This window comes from Cyprinus carpio, chromosome B16, assembly GCF_018340385.1.
Source record: "Cyprinus carpio isolate SPL01 chromosome B16, ASM1834038v1, whole genome shotgun sequence".
NCBI lineage: Eukaryota > Metazoa > Chordata > Actinopteri > Cypriniformes > Cyprinidae > Cyprinus > Cyprinus carpio.
Genome location: NC_056612.1, coordinates 13,931,178 through 13,943,539, shown reverse-complemented (window position 1 = coordinate 13,943,539; position 12,362 = coordinate 13,931,178). Strand labels below are relative to the sequence as shown.

The window sequence follows — 12,362 nt, the reverse complement described above, 5'->3', positions numbered from 1 at the left end:
TTGTAAAATGCTATATTTTACGAACGCATTGATGTATCGTTTAGGGGTGTAAATCGGATGGTTCATCACGATACGATTCGGTATCGATTCTCATACCCAGCGATACGATATTTTCCGATACCTCAAAACATTTTACGATACGATTACGGTTCGATTCGATACAGGAGTATATCGATATTTTGATATTTTATATCTATTTTAAACAACCATCTACATTTTTATTAACTCACAAATGCAACCAAAATATATAACAAGAACATTTATCTGAAAATTTTACATTCTGTACCTCAGTTGGGACATTCACAACAAAAAAATAGGCCTACACATTTTTTTTAAATAATAAATAAAATAAACAATTGGAAAAACAATTCTGGCCTCTACTATGGGCTCAGTGATAATCTTTTCTACAGATAACCAAATTACAAGCAATAGCAGAAAATAACTACAATACAACAAAGACACAAGTTCAATAAACAGTGCTTTTCAGGTTTTTCAGCTCAGTCAAAAATAAATGTTCAGGTACGCTACAGAAATGTAAGGCTAATCAAATGTAATATAACTGCACAGTCTTCACTCTATAAATTAAATATAGATGAATCATTTCTGATGTTATAACGGTTATTTAGTCAGGAGCAGTGAGCACCTGTATTGTCAGCATTATTTATTATTAGTTTGCTTTCACTTTAAGAACGAAGCACGGATTTAATATACTGATACACACGCCTTTTCTTTCTCAACTGTTTACGTTAAGACATATGCCTAACGACTGTGTTTACTAGGATATTCGTCAAAATGCGCATTTTGATTTAATTTTGTCTGTATTTATTCATCCATGCACAAAAAAGTGGAAGAGAGCTCGATTTAGTATTCACGTGCTCTAGACGCTGCTGTCTGTGTGCGTGTGCACGCTTCAGATGTGTGTGCTGAAAACTTCTCACACAGCCCTCGACTGTTCCACCAACAATCCCGAGCGTCTTTTATGCTTCACCTTGTGCCTTCGGGCTAGGGCAGTCCTTACATCGAGTCCTGATACGCGAGTTTGAGCGAGAATGCACGCGTTGGTGGTAATGCATAGACGGACATTATGTGAAAATGTGGACAGTGCCAAATAAGGTGCCTATTTATTCTACAGATATCGATATTTTACGTGTGGCATCGATGCATCGTATCGTCAGACATAGTATCGATGTATCGATCCATATCGATGAATCGTTACACCCCTAGTATCGTTACGAAACTTGGTATGCTGCTTTGGCACTATTACCTGATGGTACTCAAAAAGTTTGTGGTCAAAAGTTATAATGAAATTTCTAAAAATGCTAATAACTTTTGTTTACACTAGCCTATTGTAATGAAACTGGTTTTGATAGATTCCTCGGATCATGTCGAGAACATCAATACCAATTTTGCTATAATTGGCTGAACTTTCTGCCCGCCATTATGATTCATGTTGAAAACCTACTTTTTTTCCCCTCCTAGACCGTTAGTCCGATTTTCACCAAATTTGACTCGGATCATCTTCAGACCAAGCTGACAGAAATTTATGGATTTCGTAGCGATATACACGATATATGGTTATTGTTTAACACATCAACGAATTTGCTGGAAAGATGCCATACTGCATCTGAGGCTGTATCTCTGCAAAGCTTTGACATATTTACACCAAACTTTGTATGTGCCATTGTCACCTCACACCCACAAAACCACATCAAACAGCTCAAACCACCACCCAATAGTCAAAAACCATAAACCAACCATTAACCATAAAATAAAAAATTTCCAAAAATGATTATCATTTTTTATTGCATTAGCCTATTATAATGAAACTAGTCTCAAAATATTCCTTGGGTCATGCCGACAACATAGAGACCAATTATGCCATTGTGGGCCGAACTTCCTGTCCGCCATTTTGATTTATATTGAAAACCTACTTTTTCAAACTCCTCCTCGACTGTTAGTCCAATTTTCATCAAATTTGAATCAGATCATCATCAGACAGTGCTGACAAAAAGTTATGTATTTTGTGTTGATAGATAAAACCATTTTTGTATAGCGCTGCTACAAATTTGACGCATAATGCCAGATTATGTCTGAGGCTGTATCTCTGCAAAGCTTTAAAATATAGACACCAAGCTTTGTGTGGGCCATTGTTACCTCACACAGAACCCACCGCATCGATCTGATGACAGCGCCACCTATTGGTCAAAAGTGATAAGCCATTAAATCATATTACAAGAAATTGTGTTTGATTTTTCAGCCATTTTGCTTCAATTCATCCTAAACTTGCTTTAATTACTCATTGTTGCAAATGGTCTGATGCTCCATGTCATGCTTAGCTCCTCATTTTGCCTTTCAAATGCTTGGCCCCTGATTTTGTGCTTGCAGTTATATTACATATTTGTAAGTAAAAGCTAAAACACTAAAAAGCATTCATTTTATATGCTGTCGTTTAGTCATCACAAGTCTGCAACTTCATTAAATAAATAATTGTCCAGCATGTTTCAGAGTAAAGCTTTTTAGATTTATTCCCCTGCAACATTATAATGTGCAGGTTAAAAATGTATATTAATTTTGATATTTATTAGTGTTGAGTGTTTAAAGATTAGAGCCTTGTTAAAACAACAAAGAACAAACTTGTTTTGCCTTTGACAACACAAAAAAACATTAACCATGCAGTGATTGTGAATCAAAATACTGCTTCTTGTTTAATAAGGGAGTTTTGTATGACAGATATGATTATAGTCTAAAGTCAGACTTCAGATTTAGATCAAACCATTCAGTCAATCAGATTTAGAATTTATCACACTATTGATTGAAATAATTATCTGTAATTTTGCAGCATTTTTGTTTATATTTTAGTGAATATTTATAATTGCAGTCTATTTTTCACTATTGTACATTTATTTTTTTATAGATTTTTTTTTTTTTTCTTTCTTTATAATAGTTTTAGTTAACGGTAGCAGTCCTGGTGTTTTGTTGTGTGTCTGCCTGCATGCATGTGTGAGATAACAGGAAGTGTAATGACTGGAGCATGTGTCTAATGTAATAATCCCTCAGCCATGTGAAATTTAGGAACGCATGAAAAGGAGTGTGATGGAAACACTCATCTAACAATCTGATTATGTTCTCCTCGCAATCTCAACCCAGCATGTGTGTACGTTTATAAGCGTTTGGTTTGTATTTCAGGGAGGCAATATCAGTGGTGTGTGAGGCAGTACCAGGTGCCAAAGGAGCTCAGCGAAGGAGAAAGGTAATCAACACTTTATCTTATCTTACTTTCTCAGACATAGACTTTCAGCCGTGCAATATATTTGCACTTTTGTTAGTTACAGGTACAGCTCACAAATCTCACAGTGTTCTAGTAAGGCCTGACCGGTTTCCAGTAAAAATAATGCTGTTATATTTAACACACATTCACACACGCTTGCTAAAAGTGTTGCGTCTCGGCTGGTCAGACTGTGGTATTTGGTTTATGGCTGGTTTCAGAGGTTGTGGAGTGCAGTACCTCTTTTGATTTGCTTCTAGGGTTTGTGTGTAAGTGACAGGTGACAGCATTGCTACAGTGGCTCTATACAGAAAATAAAAGGATTTCTGAGTTATATTGAGTTTTTCCTTTAATAATAGCTTTGAATTCAGAATTATTATTGGTAGTAGTATGCCACTTTAAGTCTTTTCTATTTAGTTTTATTTACACAAATCTTAAACCAAACCACAAAGTGTAAACCATCTGGATTCAGGCAGATTTACTGAATAGTATGTGTTTGTGTTGCTGTTACTGCATGTGAAACTAGTTTATTCTGGTATTTCATGTTGCTTCATTAAAGCCTATGTTGCAAAATTGTATTTGTAATAATTTTTAAATGAGTTTGTAGTTAACAGCAAAAATGGGCTCAGCACAGATACCTCATTTACAGCTACACTTCTCGTCAAAAGTTTGGAATAATTTTTATTTTTTGAAAGTAGTCTCTTATGCTCAACAAAGCTGTGTTTATTTGATCAGAAATGCAGTAAAAACATTAATAGTGTGAAAAACTATTACAATTTTTACAACCATTTTCTATTTGAATATATTATAAAGTGTCATTTATTCCTGTAATGGCAAAGTTGATTTTTCAGTAGCCAGTTGCTGAATAAAAGTATTAATATCTTAAAGAAAAAAAAAAAAAATCTGACCCTAAACTTTCGGATGGTAGTGTAAACCTGACGTGTTGATATAGGTGCTAATGTGAGGACAAACAAGCCTTAGACAGACCAGACTATTTAAAATATTCTCTATTTCCTGTTGAAATCTCTTTTCATAAAATATTTAGGTTTCATCTTTTTTATTATAAAATATTTAGCTTTTTACTTTTTTTGATCTGGTGTCTGGTGTAATTAATGAGAGTCTCTCTATTTCTGTCTCTTTGCAGCCCTCCTCTCGTTGTCTCTCCTCCATCTTAGGGAAGAGTAATCTCCAGTTTGCTGGAATGACAATCAGCCTCACCGTGTCGACCAGCAGTCTGAACCTGCTGGCAATCGACTGCAAACAGGTTAGACCTCACACATGCACACAAACATGAATACAGTGCCTTCTTTGCTGTGTGAAATTCACTGTTACCCGCCGCTAATGATGCTCTTCACAGCAGGATGGGATGGACTGAATCATGCGATCTCTTCCTCTGAATAAAACATTTCTCAGTATGTCTTTAAAGTGAAGTTTGCCATTTTTACAAAGTTTAAAATACTTTTGTCATATCTTAGTTGTGCTATGTGTAGAGACCGCTAGACGCAAGCTTTTTAAAGTAGGTTCATTTCCCTCAAAAGTGTATACTAGTATAAACACTAGTTTGGCTCTGATCACACATTGTTAGCGCTAAATAAGCTGATAAGATCTTCTACACACTTGTCATTCATACACTGCATTAATTAATCCTATGATTAATTATATTTTACATTTATTTCATACTAAGTATAGTCCAAATCTATTAACATATTTACTGACATATTGCTCAAGACTTATTGATAGAAAAATTATAATAAAAATTTATTTGGAGTACTACTTGTGATCAGTGCACATTTCGTAATATTAAGCTTAAAATGTGTTTAAATGATACTATTGATGGCGATTATATAATCTTTAAATAATATCGGCCATTAAATGCAAGTGTACCTTAAGTATAGTTGCAATAGTTCCACTTTAGCACTATCAAATATATTTAGGTATATCTTTAGTTGACCTTCAGCACTACGTCCGTACAATTAAAGTATACCAGTTTAGTATACTAAAAGTACAATTGCAGTACATAAATATGTAAATGTATTTGTAGTATACTTGCCATGAAATAAATGTATTTCAAATGCATTTTAGTATATTTATTTTTCACTAGGGCAGTAAAAATGATTGCAGTTGTCATATCACATTGCAAGTGGTCACAGAAGAAAACAATGTTTTGTCTTGCCTCACCATCATTATTGAACAAAAGTGTATTTGTTATACTTGTATTTTTTAAATTGGTATTGCCATGAAAATAGCCTAAGATGCTGACATGGCATTAAATAAAAATGTACTAAACTAAACTATTCATCTAAACCTTAAAAATAATTGTTAATTGAAATAAAATAAAATGTTTATAAATTTTATTTCATATAATACAATTTTCAGCTCTTTTAGATGAAAAGCTGAAACATTTCTAATTCTTAAGGTGAAGCGCTAAATAAATAAAAAATGTTTTAATTAAAAATTAAAACTAAAATAAAATAAATTAAATATAAATAGTAATATCTTTTAAAAAAAGAACATAGCAAAATTACAAAAAATTAAACTAAAAATAAAATGAAAATCAAATAATCAAAATAAGACAAAAGATAATTCATAAGACTATAATATAATGATATTAAAAATAATACTAACACTGATGACTATTTTTGATCGGCTCACCCAAGACGGGGTCTTTGTTTATTATTTTTTTATTTATTTAATTTTAGTTGTTTATTTTATTTTCATTTGTGTATTTTAAAGTGGAAGTATAAGTAGCCTGCATTCGGTCTTTTAAGGAGCTAATCAGAAATTTGCCGATGTTTAACTAAATAAGTTGATATGTTATCTAGCGGTTAGATAATGTAAAGCTGGTGTAGACGGCAGGAGCAGATATCTTCTGGCTTGTTTACAGCTGCACCACAGGACGTTTTTCCTCGCTAATAATTCTTCAGTTATAGGCCAGTGTGTTTCGCATTAGCACAGTGAGGTTTATCAGCAGGCAGATGACTGGAGGCCAGAATAAGGCCTGGAGTAATTGCCCTGCTGATGTGTGTTTATCTTAATGAATCTAAACCATGCAGAGTTACTGCACACAACTGCTCTGTTCCTCTGTTAGACCACAGTCTCACCACATCATTTCTCCCCTTGTCTCCCTTTCTGTCCATCCGTTGCTTTCACTCGCTTCCATGTTTGTTATTTCTTCATCTCGTGCCCACTGCATATTTTTGTCTTTTTTTTGTCACATTGTCCTCTTCTCCATCCCTCTCTCCCTACAGATTATCGCCAACCATCACATGCAGTCCATCTCTTTTGCATCAGGAGGAGATCCAGTGAGTCGCGTCCTCTCTCTCAATATGTCTTTCTACTTCTTTCTCTTTTTACTAGGGATGTTGATCATCATTGTTAATTTCGTCAATTAAGCTTATCAGTTGTTAATTTAATCAACTGCAGCACAAATCTGTTTAGTAATTAGCCAAGTTGATGACCATGGAAAGCTAGAGTCCACAACACACACTTTACAAATGAAATGGCTCAGTTTAGTCATTGTTAGAGCATCTCTCTTCAAATAATGATTGCATTTGCTGCAAAGACCTTGAAGGCATATTGAAGTACAATGGGGATGTGCAAAACTACATATTTTCAAAATCAGTTTGATGGTGGGTTGCCTGAGCAACTAGCTGACTAATGTCTGCATTCATTAAATTAATAATTATAGAAAATGTAAATAAATATTAAAAATCAATTAAATTGTAAGTTAATTATGATTATGTAATTAATTTAATCATTGATTATTAAATTAAAAAATTATATAATAGATGTGTAATAACACTTTAGAATGCATTTTAGTGTGTGTGTGTATATTTATATGTATATGTCAAATTTAAATTCATAACTGAACAATTAAAAAATTAACAATTTTATTAGAAAATAATAATTTAAATGTATATACTAATTATTTTTAAATAAATAATTAAATGCTGAATAATAATTATAAATGAAAAATTAAAATAAATAATTTCTAATTATAAATGAACATTTAAAATGAATAATTGAAGTAGAAAATAATTCAAAAGTATATACTAAATATTTATTAAAGAATTAATAGCAAATAATACTAATTATTTATTAAATAAATAATTAATATATACATCTAAATTAATATTTTCTAATTTATTCACTAATTATTCAATTATTTATATATATATATATGTGTGTGTGTGTGTGTGTATGTATGTGTATTGTGTTGTGTGTAAATTTATATTTTTATATATATATATATATATATATATATATATATATATATATTTATTTATATACTTATATATATTTATATATATATATATATATATATATATATATATATATATATATATATATATATATATTTATATATATATATATATATATATATATATATATATATATATGTGTGTGTGTGTGTGTGTTTGTATGTAATATTTGAACTAATAATTGAACAATTAAAATGAATAATTTAGAAAATAATAATTACATTTATATACAAATTATTTTTTAAATATTTATAGATAATGTATTATTTAATTATTGATTTAAACAATTTATAATTTATTAAATATAAATACATTCACATTTTATATTATTATTAGATGATTAAATATGTACATATCATCAGTCAGTTAGCCAGTTATTGGATACATCCCTACATACATTCCATTTCCTCGTTTTCATCTTGCTCTTGGTTCTATCAGCTTTACTCTCATTCTGTCATTCCTTGCTCATTTTGTTTTATTCATCTGTCCTGCTGTCTGTAGTCATCTGTTCTCCCCCCCCCCACTGTTTCCTCTTTTGTTTCCTGCCCTTTAGTGAATAGACTGCCTCAGCTAAAAGACTTTTACTGACTTCTGCTTGTCCCTCTGTTCTTTGTGTCTACTCCCTAATTCCTAATGTCCTCCTGTTCATTCTTTCTTTCTTCTTCTCCATCCCTTTCTTTCTGTTTCTCCCCAGGATACAGCAGAGTATGTTGCCTACGTCGCCAAAGACCCTGTCAATCAGAGAGGTAAAAATATGACATTACACTTTAACATTGAGTTCATTAAATAAATGAAATAAATTATTGCTTTTCATGCTTAATTTATTTGAAGGATTTGGAATGACATGATTCATTTTTGTGTGAACTGTCCCATAGGCAAGAACAAGGAATGTCTTGTTCTTGCCTATGACTGGTGTCTTATATATAATATATTTGATGATCACTTCTGGCATTGTAGCATGTCATATCCTGGAATGCTCAGAGGGCTTGGCTCAGGAGGTCATCAGCACCATCGGCCAGGCGTTTGAGCTCCGCTTTAAACAGTACCTGAAGAACCCCCCCAAACTAGTTACCCCTCATGATCGGTGAGAGCGTTTATGTGCCTGTTCAAACAAGTACTGCAAACATTTACATTTATGTCAGTGTGTTTACACGAGTGTTTGTACATTGTTTAATGATGGTACCTCCCTAGGGTCTTTGGAAACCCCCTATATGTCCTGTATGTCTGTTTACAGCATGTGTTTGCAGTCTGTACATTGTGTCTATTTGCACGGCGCACTCACATCGTACACTGAGAAACATCTTATTACTGAGTACTTTTTGCCTTATTTCTGAAAGATAATCCAAATATACTTTTATATTCAACACACAATCTATGAGAAAAAGTATTGATGTCACTTTTCAATTACAGTGTTATTATTCATAACTAAAGCTAAAATTATTATAAATGTTTTTTTCTGACTGAAATAAATTTAAGATAAAACTAGAAATATAATGCAACTTATAAAACTGTAAAAAAAAAAAGCACATAAGAATAGCTTAAAACTGAATAAAATTTAAATAAGTGTGTGTATATATATATATATATATATATATATGTATATATGTATGCATGCTAAAATAACACTGCTCAAGAAAGTGTATGCTGTTTTTTGAGAAATTTTGACTAGAAAACAAACCAAAAAAAACGTTGTTTTTGAAGCATATTTTATTTTATTTACTGTTCCTACTTCCTTTATATTGAGCGTGTGTCTGTTCCTGCTAGTTGTTCCCTGCTGGTTTCAAAACAAAGAAATCCATCACTCAAACAGCATGTAAATAATATATCTCCATGTAAATATAATGTTTGTCTTTACTTTTATTTCTCTCTCTCTCTCTCTCTCTCTCTCTCTCTCTCTCTCTCTCTCTCTCTCTCTCTCTCTCTCATAGGATGGCTCCTTTCGATGGGTCGGCCTGGGAGGAAGAGGAAGAGGACCTGCCTCCACCCCCAGATGTTCCGTATTACAATAACTTCCCCGGTAAACAGCCTCCCCCTGGAGGCTTGGTTGACATGAGGACCCGTCCTGGACACAGTACAGGGGCCACGCTGGTGAGACACATGTTTGTACGAGCACGAGCATTGGTCTTGGGGTGTTTAAGTCTTATGAATTTGTTCATAACCATAGAGTTTTGTTCAGTGTGTGAATTATGAAGTCACTTTTATTTATTAAAAAGAACTGATTAGTTAGCAGTTGAAACAAGTCTTATTATTCTTTATTAAAATGTGTATGGCTAAAAATCTGCAGAGAGAATTCAGTTAAAGGGGTCACATGACGTTGCTAAAAAGAGCATTATTTTGTGTATTTGGTGTAATGCAATGCGTTCATGTGGTTTAAGGTTAAAAAAACACATTATTTTCCATATAATTTATATTATTGTTTCTCCTCTATGCCCCGCCTTTCTGAAAAGCGTAAATTTTCACAAAGCTCATCGTTCTGAAAAGCGCTTTCTTTCTTTGTGTGAAAATTTGGGCGGTGTTATGCAAATCTTCCCACACAGTGACGTAGACATGTGGGAGAGTGTTAGAACGAGCTGTTTAAGGGGGGTGTGGTTGACTCTTAACTTTTCTCTTTGGATTTGAGACTTTAGTCTTTGCAACTTTACAGATCTTCTTTATGCTCCAAGAGCTTGTAACACTCCAAAGAGAAAGGAAAAGTGTTTAATTGGTCATGAAACCCCTTGTTTCAGCACTGGTTAGATCTCACCACAGTTTAAAAAAAAAATGTGGGCATGGTGCGCTGCGGAGAGGAGGGGGAAGAGGGGAGACAGACAGCACAGACAGCTTTATTTTCGGACCGTGTCATTTCACTCTCATCGAGTTAAAAACACAAATAAATGCACAGCCATTTGCACTCTGTATCGAAAACATATATATGAACGCGCTGTTGCACCTCTGATAACTTTTAAGGCTTATTCTGCAGCCTTTTGATGGGTTGTGTCACGGAGCTGTCAAAACGGTTACACTCACTAAGTGAATGAATCCTGTTTGTGCTGAACTCTTATTACAAAGCAAAAAACAAACACTCTCCTTTGATCCATGAACATTTCTCTCAGTTAATGTACGTGGACTCACAGTCTGAAACGTCTATCATAGCAAATCAACACATGCTGTTGTGAATAATTACGTGAAGCATCTCCTCATAGGATAAGAACACGTAGTCTCATGAATAATTTAATAGACACCGATGCATCATCGATGTACTATAGACCTTTGCCACGTCACAAATTGTGACATCAACACGATGTAGATTTCAAACCCAGAAGATGAAAATAGTGCAAAAAAGCTAAAAAAAAATGAACCTCCAAAAGTTAAAATTATCGGATGCTAACATTGTCTTCTATGATGTGCAACACAAACACCTCTGCTAAAATCTCAGAAAAAGTAGTCTGGGGTTTCACGACCCTTTAAGCATCATAAACATGTTCCTTACAAATGGCAACAAAGCAGATCTTTAATTTTTCCTCCATTGTGTGGACTGCTAAACATGAGTAAGCATTTGTCAAGCTATACAATAAAGACACAGGAAACACTTATACACACATTAGCAGCCAAACGTTTGGAATAATTAATTTTTTTAAATGTTTTAAGTCTCTTATGTACACCAAGATTGACTTGTTTGATTAAAACAAGTCTGTAATATTGTAATATTAAAACTGTAATATTATGAAATATTATTACACTTAAAAATAACAATTTTTCATCAAATATAATTTATCCCTAAATTTTGCAGAAATTTCAGCAGAATTTTTAGTGTCACGTGGTCCTTCAGAAATCATTCTAATATGCTGATTTAGTTCTCACTATTTTTTTTTTTATTATTATCAACGGTAAAAAGTTTTTGCTGCTTAATATTTTTGTGGAAATCATGATGCACTACCATTCAAAGGTTTCTAGTAAGTACGATTAAAAATGTTTATACTTTTATTTAGCACAGATGCATTAAATCAGTGATAGTAGTAAAGGCATTCTATTTTAAATAAATGCTGTTCATTGAAGTTCCTGTTTATTAAAGAATAAGAATGTGTGTGTATATATATATATATATATATATATATATATATATATATATATATATATATATATATATATATATATATATATATATATATATATATATATATATATATTTTTTTTTTTTTTTTTTTTTTTCATTAATTAAAATATTAAAATGTATTATTTAATTAATTATTAATAATAATGAGACAATAATAATTAATGATAATGATTTATGCAATCATTAATTGTTTATTCTTTACTTGTATTTAAACAAATGCTTTTGGCAGTCACTAAGTTCAAACTAAGGCTCACTGTCTTTAAAAAACAGACACTTCAGTGTACAAGAAAGATGATTCAGTGTATAGAAGTGAATTAGAATGTTTCATTCACTTAAGATTCATTTACAAACACTGATTCATTAAGCAACAAAACCTCACTAATGCAATGTGTCTCCACAGCCCTATGGACAGCCCAGCCAGAACGACATTCACAAGCAGCCTCTGCCTCCTCTACCAGGTCAGGTTTGCTCAAACACTAATAACCCCTGCCCTGTTCCTTTCATAGTGCCACGTAGTATTTGTCAGTCTTATATTGTCGCATTTCCCTTCATTTAATTTTCCTCTCAGCTGAGACTGTCATTCTGCAGAGTGAGTCAGCGGTTTTTCTGTCACTGTTCGTTGCTCTCTGTTGGACGCTGCCCAAACCTATTACACAGCTCCTTTGAGAGGTGGCTTCTGGATCACCGGCCTTGCTGACTATACGACTCAGAATGGCACCGCTTAAGCGCACTCACCTGAAGG

The 12,362-nt window shown here is 32.9% G+C and overlaps 1 protein-coding gene across 5 annotated transcripts in view; it reads left to right on the top strand.

Annotated features, from left to right (window-relative positions):
• LOC109105882 (SHC-transforming protein 1-like) overlaps positions 1-12,362 on the top strand; it is a 41,150-nt gene that overhangs the window by 23,867 nt on the left and 4,921 nt on the right. For 4 of the 5 annotated variants that reach the window (XM_042740903.1, XM_042740902.1, XM_042740898.1 and 1 more), the window contains 7 exons: positions 3,187-3,250; positions 4,410-4,529; positions 6,514-6,567; positions 8,222-8,273; positions 8,485-8,611; positions 9,456-9,615; positions 12,021-12,078. In XM_042740903.1, coding sequence (XP_042596837.1) covers positions 3,187-3,250; positions 4,410-4,529; positions 6,514-6,567; positions 8,222-8,273; positions 8,485-8,611; positions 9,456-9,615; positions 12,021-12,078 — 635 coding nt within the window. The remainder of the gene's footprint in view (positions 1-3,186; positions 3,251-4,409; positions 4,530-6,513; positions 6,568-8,221; positions 8,274-8,484; positions 8,612-9,455; positions 9,616-12,020; positions 12,079-12,362) is intronic. The other variant, XM_042740900.1, reaches the window with a different exon arrangement.